Genomic DNA, 14,623 nt, shown 5'->3' with positions numbered 1-14,623 from the left:
CCATTTCTAGGCAAGGTTCTTTTCTTTGTACACACACTGTGCAGTGCCAATTTTAACCTTGGCATTTTACATTCATCACTGACTTTTATGCTTTCAATGTAGCCCCAGTTTTTTTCAAGGGGAAAAAAAAAATCACACTATGCCACACCTCATACAAATGTTAGTGCCAGGCGTGTTTACTCTTATCAGGCACATTGTATCTGACCCATAGACTATAAAAAATCTGAGCTCATGAGATATCCGGTGACATTATATAATGTAAAGTGAATGGGTTATCTGTCTTGTCTCAGTTTGCTTTTTTAAGGTGATATATTGCAATGGCAAAATCAGCAAAAAAAAAAAAAAAAAAAGACAAAAAGATTAGCCTACATCTGCAAGTCAGTCACTGAAGCACTTACTGGTTAATCTGTGCAAAACACAGAAAATGGCTTATTTTGCCTCTTCCAGGAAGAAATAATTGGACCGTAAACAGTCCTACAAGGCCGAATTGTGCTTTTCCGACTGCCCAGGCCACTAATACCGGACAGTGTGTACATTATTTTATCCGGGTGGGCAGTCAAAAATCACATTAGTAAGTTATTTTTAACACGCTAAATGACATTAGCTACTCAGTTGTGTATGGTGGCTCTGCCTAAAGAAAACAGCCAAAGACCAGCCAGTTCTCATGTGACTGTTCAGGAGGGCATCGTTATTCCTGTGGTTTATCTCATGTTTATCTGTCATCTGCCGGCTTCCCCTACTGTAAAAAAAAAAAAAAAAAAAAAAAAAAAAAAAAAAAAAAAAAGGCGTCTGTACCTTTAAGACGCTGTTGCTATGGCTACCACATGTACATAAATATGGCTGAGAGGCAGCAAGCAGGTGAGAAGTTAAGTTAAATGAAGTTATAAATGGGTGTTTTACCGGCTTTATGCTGCGTGAATCTCATCTTTACACTCTAACTTTGATATTTACTGTATAAGTTTATAGTAGAAGTCTCTTTGTTGTGGTTAACTTGCTAGTTGGCTAGTCACTAAACGAGACTGACTCACTCCAGTGAACTGACGCTAGCTAGTTGTGGGTCAGCCATGCTTGAAGAGTCGGAGTCGAGGCCAAAACTGCAGTCTGACCCGTCCATGAACTGTCTCAGGCCTACATCACAGATATCACAGGTAGGAATCACTAAAAATGTCAGGACTTGTATCTTTTACACAGTTAGTTACATTCTCCAGGCATAAGCAAACTGCTAATGATAACCCTACCTCCTTTTCCTTCACTAGGATATTTCTCATGTGTTGACGAGCATTTTCAAGGATCTCTACACATCAGAAACTACTGGGAAAGACACTTTATCCAGTCTCACCAAGACAAGGAGTGGACGAAGTGACTACCATGACAGATATGTTGAGGAGCTCCAGCAGGTAACCTAACACTGTGTCATCAGTGACAGAAAGAATAATCCACATCATGCTTTGCCATTAAATGACATGACTACCATGCTGTTACAATTGCAAAGGCCCACGCTGAATACAACCGGCGTATTAAAGAGGCAGATATGCTGGAGGACCATATAATTCAAGCCAGAGTCCAGGCCACAGCCACAGAAACACAGGCCTATGAGAGAATTATAGAGGAGATGGGAGAGGCCGAGGATGCCCTGGCTCTCCAACCAGGTGAGATGGAAACTCTGTTATGAATTCATATTATAAAACCTATAGCCTACTGTTTTCAAGCCTAGTGCTGCTTTAGCATGAGGAGCGCTTACTTTGATGATGTTTGTGAAGATTAACTATGACTGTAGTTTACCAGTATCAGATTGCTGTGAACATGGAAATGGTTTTGCTGATCTACATTTTATTTAAATTGAATTCAATTTCCAGCCGAATCAGTCTTTGCGTGGTGTGTCGACAATGATCTCCTCAAAAGGCACAACCTGATTTGTCCCCGGGACTACCTACCTCAGCAATCTCCACCGGTGAAAGCACCAGCAGCAGGTACCTAATCCTGTTTATAGTAACTTCATGTGATTTGTGACAAATTGAGAGTACTCCTAGGATTTAACATCCTTTTTTCTTTTCAGTAAAATCCAATCCTGCCAGGCCCACCTTCTCTTACAACATGCACGTGTCCAAGGAGCCTCGGGATGATGGTTATACGCTGATACCCAGCCCAGAGAAGACCATCCAAAACCTGACGGAGGGATCAGAGTGCAGCCTGACCCTGGAATCCAGCTCTGATAGTAAGACAAAGATGAAGAAGAAGAAAAAAATACCCAGCGAGGTGAGCAGTCAGAAGCTTAAACTATTTCTATGAGTGACACTCTGGTCCTTTATGAATACTAATATTATTACTAATAAGAATACATTAAGATTGATAAAGGAATATAATATGAAAAGAAAAAAGGAAGCAAACTAATGAGACATACAACCATTACAACTGGAAGGAACTAATTGTGTTTCAACATTATTCAAACACAATCTTTTGTGCACTGAGAAGTGATTTAATAGATGTTACTGATCTGGCTGGCTTGAGTTCCTCTGGTAAGAAGGGAGATGTGAAACATACATGAAAAAATTGAACTGATACCGAAAGAAACCACTTTTGAATCTTGAAATAAACATCAATTGTTTTAAGAAGCCAAACCAGGTGCATCCCAGGCCGAAGTGGATGGGAGAGCCAAGCGCAGAGGATCGGGAAGAGGGGAAGAACAAACTTCAGAGGATGAAAGAACGACAAAGCTTCCTGTGCAATCCCCGCTTCCTTCCTCCAAGTGCACCACAGGGTGGCAAATCCCTCATCTGGCCCAGGAGCAAAGTGGAGAAGACGGCACAGGGGAGGAAAATGTTAGAGGAGCAGAGGTACTTGTGATGTGCTGAGCATAAAGTCATTTTCCCATCGGTTCTGCTGTGATTGCCTGTCATCTTGTCCTGTAATGAATGTGATCCAGTGATGACTTCTGTGGGTCACACCATACGAAACTCTTGACTGGGCTTAGAGTTCATGAAACACAACAGCCTCGCGTCAGATAATCTCTCTTCAATATTACCTGCAAATATTAGTGCCCTTTCTCTTAGTCTGTCTAGACAGTAGCGCGCCTTTTGTGGCAAGGCAGAAGTGTGAAACTTGATCAGACTGGTAATACTCCCAGCATTATGTAATTCCTTCCACCTCTGCCAGGTTGTGTTCCCTGATCATATTATTTCTCCTGTTATTATGTTGTGATTCTGCCAATAGAGATTATTATACACAAAAAAGGAAACCTGTCAAGTTGCCATGTTTGCTACAAATTGCAGAGAAAGATTGAATGTACACTATCTGTGCCAAGCATGCGCATATTCATTATGATCATATTAAGCCATGACACAGTGATCACTGAGCAGGAACACTGCACCCATCATCATCAGAATTAGATCTGCTTGTTGAATAATACAACTCCATTTCTTCCCATATAATGTTGCATGTAATCCAACCCCAGCACAATGCCCAAGACCACATAACCCCAAAGTGGAATTGCCCACTACCTGTGCCACCAAAATAACAGGAAAATAACAATTTGCCACCAAACTGTCACATTTTATATGTTTTCAAAATAAAGAAAACATTCATCAAGCCCCCTTGAAAATCAGACTGGGTCAAATGGATTTGAAAATAATTATTAGCATTTTAGGCTTATTGCATCAGGACAAATCAGATACCTTTAAATAATGGACAAAAATAAATAACTTAATAAATTACATTTCAGATAACATTACAATTACATCCCTACGATGGTTTACATTTGGCATTTTATGCTGCAAACTCCACCTACCTGGTGCTCTAAAAATGCCAAAACAAGCACCAATAATAACTGTCAAATGTAAGTTGACCCAAGTCTGGTTCAGATAGTGAGGATAAATTCACAGATGGGAAAAGGCCATCTGAATGCTAAACATCCTGCAGTGAGATTAGCTGATAAAGCCAAATATGGGTTTACAAAGAGAGGCCGATTCTTGTTGACATGGATACAGACACTGTTGGCCACAGCTAATCATGTGCTGGCATACTGTCCGGCTGCTGTTTTGTCAGCAACATCTACCACCGCTGAAGAAGACGGTTGCATAAGTTATGCATGTGCGTGCATTCTGCAGCTCAACTTGTGTGTGTGTGTGATTTGTTTCCATTTGATTCAACATCGCTAGCTCTTGCATTCTGCGGACAAATACAATATGTCAGCACAGATGACGTTAAAGCTGTTTGCATGCAGGCTAATGTGGTTAAGATTAATTTGTGTGAACAGAAATGTATGTGCATGTGTTTGTTTGCATATGTTTTTCTCTCTTAGGGGTTGGACTAAAATATACCGAATTAAAATGGTTTGTTATACGATTTTTATACAGAATGTAATGCTGGTAGTGTTGGCTCATTACCCAACTCTCCACCATTTGTGTGAGACTAATTACATAAGACTTAAAGCTCAGCTCTTGGGTTTGTATTCTCTCTCGTTGACAGCTCCACTGATGAACCCATTCCAGTCTTTGTAGCTAATCCCTCAGTAATATTCTTCACTGGCTACACTGCGGGACATGTGTATGAGGTATGATGTACATTCATACTTGCATTTACTCATACTTAAACGTTTTTGAAAGATTTGTTTGCCTAGAGTGAGTGAGAATGAGTAAGTGTGTTTAACCAAAAAACACTGAATGTTCAAGGCTCTCTGGGAAGAAGTTGCCTGTGGGCATGGAGCAACTTCCTCCTCCCACCTCCAATCTTAACCTTAAACATCTAAGAGAAAATTGCAGAGAATTCAAGGCCACTTTGCAGAACTGGATGTTCTTACTGGACTTGTTACACTCCTGTTTTTCTCCATCAGACCACACTGGAGCTGAAAAACCTGACTGCTGTGAGCCGACATGTCCGAGTCATCCCTCCCACCACTCCTTATTTCTCCATCGGCCTGGGTGAGCTCTGTCTTGGAGTCTGATTGCATTATCCAGCTTTTCTTAATCTAGCAAGGGAATCTTAAGTATCAGTGATTATACAGCAGAGGAATGCCAATGTTTCACAAACATAGGCGTACACCTCTGGAATGCTCTTGGTATTTTGTGGTATTTCCATGCCACTGCTGAAAAATTATGGGAATACTGGCACCATCTGCTCTAACAAACATATAAATATCAGATTTATTTTCCAACACTGAGAGATACACCAGATTGGTGTCAGAAGAAAGGGTTGTCACCGAGATACGATCTTGCAGGGAGATTCCCTGGCGAGGGCAGTGTCGTGGCCCCAGGGATGAGCTGCAAATACACAGTGCGCTTCGCTCCAGACTCCCTGGCAGACTACAAGGACTTTGTAATGGTGGAGACCCAGGCTCAGCAACCACTCCTGGTGCCCATCGAGGCCCGACGGCCCCCTCCAATACTCACCTGTGAGTCTCAATATTCTCTAAAAGCACACATGACATTTTCAGTGCTCTCTTCTTCCACTGTGCTCTCCTGAATAAGGGACGATTACAATTTTAAGTGTAATCATAGGCATTGAATGCTAATGCTGTAACCCCAGTCTATATTGCCACACCTTACTGACTTGTTCGCCTTCACGATGACGCAGTACCTCGGGTTCTGGAGTGTGGGTATTGTCTGATAGGAGGAGTGAAGTTTGTTGAGTTCCTGTGCCATAATCACGGCCTCAGTACTGGAACCTTCTGCATCATCCCCAAGAACAAGTGGCCAACCTCGAACCTGCGGGTAAAAATTTCTGTATAATATTTATTCTACCCATCTCACAGAGCAAATCAGACTGACTGCAATCTTTATACTCATGTGCCTGACAGTTTCTTTCTTTCTTTCTTTCTTTTTTTTTAATTTACAGTCTGTAGTAACAACTTACTTTACTGAACAGCCGCCATTTGCAGTAAGTCCGTCACTCTTTGTGCTGCAGCCTGGGCAGGCCACAGTGGTAGAGGTGAGCCTGTTATGGAGAGCCTCCAAATGTACCCTTTTGCATGCATACCTAATCATTGCTTAACAATTTCATGCCTATATGTGTTACACACTGTATACTAGCTCAATTTTGATACTGCTTTATGGGCAACACCTAACTTTACAGTTAACATTCAGTGCATTTCCTTATTTGTTAAAATATGATAAAGTATTGTACAAGTAAGTACAATAATACCATATGGGTCATGTTTTTCATATGTAATTTCATTAAAAGATATAACAATACATGTAAATATACATCAAGCATTAATATTGTGCTACTATGTAGAAATAATGCATTTTGTATACTAATATTTTTGATTAATGCCACTGTAAAGTGTTAGATTTTTATACTTTTTTTAGTCACAGCTTTCCTATTTATCCAACTGCCTGTATGTAGAAATACAGTGCCATAAATTCTGTGTGTGTGTGTGTGTGTGTGTGTGTGTGTGTGTGTGTGTGTGTGTGTGTGTGTTTCCAGGTAGCTTTCTTTCCTACTGCTGCTGAGAGGTTCAGCCAGGTTTTCACAATTATATGTAACAACTGCCAAGTGAAAGACATTGTCGTTCAAGGTGAGCTTTTTCAGTGATCAGTAGAGCTGTTCTAATGAGAGCTCCTTCACAGATTCTCTAGTATAATGCCAAATGTGTTTCACCTCACTGACCACTCTCTCTGCTCGGTGTGTGTTTGTCTGTGTGTGTGTGTGTGTGTGTGTGTGTGTGTGTGTGTGTGTGTGTGCGTGTCGGCAGGTGAGGGCCAGTCAATTGCTCTTGAGCTTGTGTCTGTGTCTGGTGTGAAAGATCCTCCTGCTATAGGGGAGATGCACGACCTTACAGCAGAGCACTTTGTACGATTCGGCTCAATTAACCCTTACTCTGTCCAGCAGAAGAAGCTTGTCATTAGAAACACCGCGTAAGCCTCTATTTTATTCACCTTCATGCTATATACAACACCAGGATACAGCAAATCTATACTGGTTTCACAATAATATACACAACTATGGCAGCAGCTACACTCTCAATCTCTTTCCCTCTGTGGGGGTTGAAGCCACTTGGAGCTGCCGTTCCACTGGCAGATCATGAAGCCCAACCTGCAGCCTCTGCTGCCAGGGGAAGCCCCAGACCCGTCCCATATCCAGTTCCACCTGGCCACAGATGATGTTTTCCATGTCAGCCCCCTAACAGGCCTCCTGGCCCCCTGCCAGGACCAGGAGTTCCTGTTCACCTTCTGTCCTAATGAGGTAAACACAACTCAACACGCACTGCAGGGACTCTAGATGCTGGTGTTCACAGAATACATAATATTTAAAGAGACTAAGGCCTTCATTATATCATTGCTTTTTATCATAAAGTGTGTTTTTTCACATTTTACTTTGATCATCTGTTGTATTCATTTCTCCTTGTAGTAAAAATTGCTTTTTTGGCATGTGCTTGGGAGAAACATTGATTGTAGTCTATTCATGTGTGAAACCATATTCATAACACTTGTTTTTTGTAGTTAAAGGATTATCACAGTGTCTGTCACCTGGTCCTGAGGGACATCCCACAGCTGCCAGCCGAATCCAGTGAGAATGGGTAAATTTCAGCTGAAGCTCCTGTTACCGATTTTTCCTTATTTAATGTATTTTTTTTACTACATATAAAAAAGTGTCAATTCTCATCTCTTGGTTTGTCGGAACCCTAGTGCCTCTCAACCTCTGAGTGCAGCCTCCAAGCTGAATGATGTCATCGTCATGGAAATAGAGGTCAAGGGGTCAACAGAGCCCTACCAAATCCTACTGGAGCCCTACGCTATACACATCCCTGGAGAGCTTTTCATCGGCACAACCGCCCGCAACAAATTCAAGGTACAATTGTGGCCCATTGATTTAATTTGATTTGATTTGATTTGTTTTATTTCATTGCTTCATTTTGTGCTCTTATTACATCTATCAGAGCTGTTGCATGTGTTTTCCCTTATGTCAGATGTGGAACCACAGCAAATCCTGTATATTCTTTCAATGGGAGAGGATAAGCAGCTGCCACATAATAGAAGTGGAGCCCTCTACTGGTGAATTAGGTGTGTTACACAGCAACAGTGTAATCTCATTCAGTTTAGTTCAGTTTTCATTTATTATTTTAAAATGTAGTTATGATATCCACTGATGCAGATAGTGTGATCATTAGGAGCTTTAGAAATAAACTTGAAGATGAAGGTCTAAATACTTACATGCATTGTTTTGTTGGCTGATTGAATCGTTTCTGATGGATTTGGCTCCAGAGGTGAATGAATGTTTTGATTTTGACCTGGTGGTGACTGGAGGGAAACCAGGGAGGGTTGTGACCAGCCTGTCGTGCCACGTAGAGCACCACAACAAGCCAGTCACTCTGGCTGTGGAAGTCTCCTTCAAAGTAAGAGCGCACCAGAATCCCATGACAAAATTAGTGTCAGTCTAAATTTTTCAATTTATTATACTCCATGTAAATTCTATCTTGTGATACTCTTTTGGGTGTAGTCTATGAGTCATAATGTACATTTTTTTGCTGACAAGGGTCCTAAAGTGACCCTCAGTGTGCCCAGCCTGGACCTGGGGCTCCTGAGTCTGGGGGAGCAGACTCAGACTACAGTGCTCCTGACCAACACGTCCCAGCTGGAGGCCTGCTGGATGCTGGAAGAGAGGAGCAACAGTCAGCAGGATCAACACCTCCCACAGGTACAGAGGACCTATAAAGCACTGTACCACCAATCTGTTTAACCTATAGTATCCTGTTAATAATTAATACTGGCGTATAGATCCTGGTGGAGCCATGTAGAGGTGTGCTGCCCCCTTTGGCCTCTTGCAGTGTGGATGTGCTGTTCAGAGCACATTCCTGCCAGCACTTTGACACAGTGCTGGAGCTGTCTGTGGAGAATGGCACTGGATGGTGAGCACTCTGATGCAATTATTATCTGATTTCTGGCAGGTCATATCTTTATGATTTATTTTTAACTGCAGAATGTGTGAGGGCATGATGCAACAAAAACATTTACAAAATATTATTGGATACAATGCAACATTATGTGTCATGATACAAATTTCCAGTATTTTACAATATTATTTGATATGATACGATATAATGCAATATCATGAAGAGCAACTATAACATAGTAAATCAGTGATTATGTCCTTATAACATCCTTTTGATACACTTGTAGTCATGTGTCGGTACAAGCAGATGTCCAGGCCCCTCAGGTGTGTCTGCTGAGCTGTGAGCTGGTCTTCTCCGAAATCTACATGGGGGTTCCTGCCAAAGGTGTTGTCACTCTTTTCAATCAGACCCTGCTGCCTGCCCACTTCACCTGGATGGTATGCTGCATTGGTTTTTGCATCTCAGCATCATTCTGTTGACAATGGAAGAATGATTTTGACACTAAAATTAGGTGGGAAGCAAAATCATGATCTCTGTGAATGGCAGTGGTAAAAACTATAATACATCTCCTATATAAACTGTAAGGTTGATTTTGCATTTGGTATTGATAGAAAAACGACTTTCTTTTTTTCTCTCATACTAAGTGTAATGGATTGAAACATTGGTCCTTGGTCACATAATTTTAAAGACATTGCACAGTTTTGCACATATTATTCCCCTCTGAAGTCCAGGCATTATGTGATACTAGTTTCATATTTTCTCCACCAGGCCCAGCTCCAGGGTAAACAAGCGTCACTGTGTACAGCTAGTTTTGACCCTTCATCTGGTACCCTGGGACCGAATGCCAGCATGGAGATCACAGTTAGCTTCACCTCTCACACAGATGTAAGTAACAAAACAGAACAGAGTATACAGTGTTGTTAGTGAGGCTCACATTTATTGCTTACACCAGAGCCTCAAATTCAACCGGCAAGACAGAGGGAGAATACATCATAGGAGACATTATAATTGGCTCCTGCTTTACTCCAGCAGGGGTTTCTGGGACACTTTGACATTTTAAGCTCGTCCATGTCAAAGGCATAAGCTATTTAGGCTATTTTTGAATGTAGCTGTAGTTCACACTTCTTTCATCTATATGTCTTTTGATATGAGCCTAGCCGTATTTGGCAAAGTAAAGTGCCTCTGATTGTTTTCTAATTCTTGATGCTTTCTCGTGCTGTTCCTCTTTCCCTCCAGCTGGAGCTGACTGAGGTGGCAGCTCTCTGCGAGGTCCAGGGGATGAAGTCTCCTGTTGTTCTTGGCTTCTATTCCAAAGCTAAGAAGCTCAGCGTGTCTTACTCGCTGCCCAGTGTCTGGTAGAAATCTTGGCATTAAAAATTCCTAGTAGCTTCATCAGCTCCACAAAAACTACTCTGTATATCAATCACATAGCCTGAGACTTTGTCACTCAGTATTGCAACACTCTCCTTTGCCCCTCCAGCTCTGCCTCAGATGATCAGAACTGCTCATCAATGGTAATCGACTTTGGAGATGACGTCATTTTGAAGAGAGCCGTTACCAGGCAGTTATTGATAGCCAATCTCACCGCTATCCTTGCCCCTTTCACAGTAGAGGTGGAGTATTTCACTAGCCATACTCCCTCTGCCTCAAAACCAAATAACCAGTCACAGAAAAGGTAAGGTACCTGGTTCTCTGAACTGAATAATGGATCAAAGTGTGATTTTCACTGTACTGTAGATGTGACACGGTCTGCATCTTAATCACAGATTCACATACATGAAGAAACCTCTTCACTCTGTTCAGGCAAAGAAAATAGAAGAGAGAGCACATGAGGGTATGCTAAAACGTTTTATTAGTGCGCACACCTTTTAAGGTAAAACCAGTAAGGCAGATGCCACAGCGCCAGGCTCTGATGTTGTTATGTTGTGTGTCCATTGGCAGAGTTTGTGAGCAGCTTGCTGGCTCATGGAAAAGGTGCGGCGTTCTTTGTTGTGCCAGACTCTGGGATGCTGGGACCGTTTGAGAGCCAGACTATAAGCATCACTGCCTACGCTGACATGTGGGGAGAATACAGAGATCATCTCATATGCAAAGTATGTTGCTATGTAATGGGATGTAATAACTTACTGAGGCGTGTAAGTGGGATTATGAGCTTCAGTTTTCATACTTTGTTTTATTAGACACACTGAGTCATGAACTTTCTGTTTTCCGGCTCCAGGTGGGTGACCTTGCACCCAGGCTCATTCCTATGCAGATGACAGTGAAAGGCTGCCCACTTTACTTCCCGACGATGGGTCCACGTCCACACGACCAGAACCAGGCACCAACCGTACAGTCTGTTTCATTTTCCGCTTGTCCAGTCCATGCATTTCCAGTATCTTTCACTCAAGAGAATATGCATTTGTACAAGTGATTGCACAAATATGAGCTATTTCAAATAACTGTTGGTTTGATGTCGCTGTGCATATTATTAGGTTTGGCACTCATTTATCGGGAGGAGACACAGTGTCCCGTTCGCTTCGCATCAACAACACCAGCCCATATGGTAAGGGTCATTATAAAAGCACACCCCGGTGTGAGATAAATACTACCATGGTGCATATTAGGAAGTGCGGTGCAACTTCCAAACTTTGTTTTCCACCAGATATTCGTGTAGACTGGGAGTCCTATAACATAGACGAAAACGACAAGAAGCTATTGGATGTTGTGGTGGCATACGGGGATGCCTTTCCCCTTAAGGACGCTGATGGCAATGAGGTGCCCGGTGGAGCATTAAGGCTATCTGATGAGAACATTCAGCCAGCCTGGGACAGGAGCCACACCCCCAGCTCCGAGGGAACATGCTCTTCCCTACAAAGCAAGAATGTGAGTTCAGCACAAATCAACAAAAAGTACCACAAGACAGTCAATAAGATTCAGTAACTTTATCATAAGATGGCCCTAAGGAATTTCATGTGATTACTCAAAATGTGCATGTTATTCTGTCATTGGGCCCTCGTTTAAAACCTGCTTTCTCTTATTGGTCAAAGGACGCAGACGGGGAGGAATCCACAACAGAGGAAGAAAATGCAGATGAGGAAACCAGTCTTTATCCTTTCCATCCACAGAAAAAGCTTTTCAATGTCCATATCAGACCTCACATAGGCAACCTCTCAGACTACCCCTACTGCATCACACCACAGCAAATAGTATGTGACATTGGCATATATCCATATATAAAAGCCATATATACTGTATATAGGTTTAGAATATATATCTTCCTCACTATGAATTTTACTCTTCAAAACATTGTTTTTAACTGCCAAAATAACTGCATGCATTGTTTTTCTGTTTCTCAAGGTGATTCCAGCGAAGGGCAGTAGCACTGTTCATGTGTCTTTCACCCCTTTGACACTGTCAGGGCCAGTCTGTGAGACCAGATGTGTGGGCTTGGCTCTGGGCTTCATGAGTCTAGACTCTAAGGTAACCTGCTGAATACACACGCTCGTGTCCAATTTAGCATATCCTGGAAAGAAATATAATACATACTTTTACTGTGGATTCTGCTGTTGTGTTGTGTATGTGTCACAGATGGCTGCCTGTGTCCCAGGTAAAGTTAGAAGGCCTCAAGCTTTGGATTTAGAGCCTGTCAGAATCGATCTGCAAGCAGTTGTTAAGCCTGCAGTGTAAGAAATCTCAGTCCTGCTATTTATGTCCCAGAAAACCCTGTTGTGTCCAAGATAATTTATATTTCCTACTCAAAATTGGCTTTGGAAAAATAGACTCGGAGGTGATCTGAGTAAGTTGCATTTCTTTCTCTTGGCTCCCTGTTGCTGTAGGCTGTCAGTGCAGATGGAGGAGGACGAGGGAGTGCTGGAGTTTCATGCCTCAGCCAGTGATTTACAGAGAGGAGACTCAGAGAAGGGGGTAGGTCTGAAAAATCTACAGCATGGATAAACAAAGCCCTCAAATGCTGATGCTTGTATATTTCACAAGGTATTAAGTATTTCTCTGGGTGGTGGTGTGCTCCCCAGCTGCTGGTGCAGGACTTTGACGTCACTCAGACCTTTCAGCTGAAGAACACCTTAGAGATGCCCCTTCACTTCAGACTGGCTGCTCAGCCTCCATTTTTTGTGCTCCATCCTCAACCCCGAGCTCGGACCAGCAGCTCCAGCAACCCACCCACTAGTGACAGTCAACCCCTGGTGATCCAAGCACAACAGAGCATGCAGGTCTGAGGAGAGAAAGTGGACACTCAAGCGCTAGATACAAAGTTCTTGGCACAACAGTTTAATGTATTACTTTCCATCACCTTGTTTTTCTCCTCTGTAACTGTTTTTCCTATCCCTGTCTAATGATTGGCAGGTGAAGGTGGCTTTCTGCTGCTCCCTGTCCCTTCTAGACCATGTTGGCCAAGCAGAACAGGAAGTGCCGCCCGCAGTGACACTGGTTCATGGTGCAAGTGGGCAGCAGAAACTGAAATTCAAACAGAACCTTCTCATTCACTACAGCAACAACACCCTACAGGTCAGATGCTGAATCTCAACAGTAGAGATATTTATTGGTATAGGAAGTGTGAAGTATGAAGGGGAAGTCTCTGCCTGTCATTCATTGTCTGCTAATTCCAAGATACAACAAGCACTGTGTAACGTTGTTGCACAATATTTGACCCCAACACATGTATTCCTTTGTGTGTGCTCTGCTCAGAGGGTGCCTCTCTGTGCCCATCTGGATCTCGCTTCCCTGTGTCTGTCCACTGACAGCATCGACTTTGGGACTTGCTATGTGGGGCAGACCCAGATTGCAGAAGTAAGCCTCCACAGCTGTGGGGCCCATAGCTACTGGAGAACAGTCATAGGTAATAACCAGTCTTATATGTTTTTGTAAACATTTGCCTCATTGCTTCACTTTACATTGGCTCAGGGGTTTGTTTACAGTATGAGCTAGATGGTATACTGTAGGCTTTTGTATGGTGTTTACTGGAACGGTTTGATTGTGGTTTGACTTGTCATATTGAGTCATAAGTCTGTGTTTCACTGTGTGTGTGTGTGTGTGTGTGTGTGTGTGTGTGTGTGTGTGTGTAGAGTCAGATGACAGAGACTCCCATGTGTTCAGAGTGACACCAGACTGTGGGCTCCCTGGGTCCCAGGGGCACCCTAACACCCGCTGCAGACAGCCTCTACAGATCAGCTTCACTGCCAGGTAGCAAAACCACAGCCCATTATTAAAATATCTACACATACATCGTGTTTGAAGAAGTATGGAACTGAACTGCTGAGACACTAAGAAGCTTAAATTGTACAGATACAAACTGTAACATTATAAAACCGAATCCAACACATGGTTAGGCACATGGCCTCTGAGATTTTGACATGTTATGTTTGTTTCAGTGAGGAGAGAGAGTTCACAGCCACGGTGATAGTCCAGGCTGTCCTGGTGAAGACGCCCCTCACTCTGCAGCTCCAGGGCAGAGGCTCCTTATGTGAAGTGCACAGGTCAAGCCAGGTTTCCTCATGACTGACCTGTACGAGCTCCCAACCATAATGACCACCTGCTGTTTTATCGGTCCATTTTAATCTATTTATTTGAAATACTTTTGTATAACTTCAAACTATAACTGAAGGATAACAGTTTCATATAAATACATGTCAATAAATATACTAATGAGGTCTCTTGTAAGGTCTCTTTTTTTTTTTTTAAATTTGTTAAAAATAATATAACACATGTACCAAATTTTGCTACCATCTTCCTTCCTTGACAAGGTGTATTTCCTTTTGAATGAGGATAGCTACTGGGGCAGGTCATAACATTTAAATT

The 14,623-nt window shown here is 42.4% G+C and overlaps 1 protein-coding gene across 1 annotated transcript; it reads left to right on the top strand.

The window, feature by feature from the left end:
• Positions 1-1,064: 1,064 nt before the first annotated feature.
• Positions 1,065-14,462, top strand: dlec1 (DLEC1 cilia and flagella associated protein). The gene is made up of 37 exons (XM_030079953.1): positions 1,065-1,148; positions 1,257-1,397; positions 1,493-1,649; positions 2,057-2,256; positions 2,623-2,834; positions 4,465-4,549; positions 4,829-4,916; positions 5,213-5,386; positions 5,569-5,705; positions 5,830-5,922; positions 6,421-6,511; positions 6,689-6,851; positions 6,987-7,179; positions 7,437-7,513; positions 7,623-7,785; positions 7,904-7,997; positions 8,199-8,329; positions 8,470-8,631; positions 8,712-8,842; positions 9,114-9,264; positions 9,596-9,712; positions 10,064-10,182; positions 10,308-10,502; positions 10,594-10,661; positions 10,769-10,920; positions 11,046-11,161; positions 11,302-11,372; positions 11,472-11,692; positions 11,857-12,015; positions 12,167-12,289; positions 12,398-12,492; positions 12,646-12,733; positions 12,841-13,038; positions 13,172-13,333; positions 13,514-13,664; positions 13,891-14,008; positions 14,197-14,462. Exons 1-37 carry the CDS (start codon positions 1,065-1,067, stop codon positions 14,321-14,323), a joined length of 5,007 nt encoding a protein of 1,668 aa, XP_029935813.1. The 3' UTR covers positions 14,324-14,462.
• Positions 14,463-14,623: the final 161 nt, after the last annotated feature.

This window comes from Myripristis murdjan, chromosome 20, assembly GCF_902150065.1.
Source record: "Myripristis murdjan chromosome 20, fMyrMur1.1, whole genome shotgun sequence".
NCBI classification, from domain to species: domain Eukaryota; kingdom Metazoa; phylum Chordata; class Actinopteri; order Holocentriformes; family Holocentridae; genus Myripristis; species Myripristis murdjan.
The sequence above is the reverse complement of the archived record's forward strand: the minus strand, read 5'-3'. Positions and strand labels throughout refer to the sequence as shown.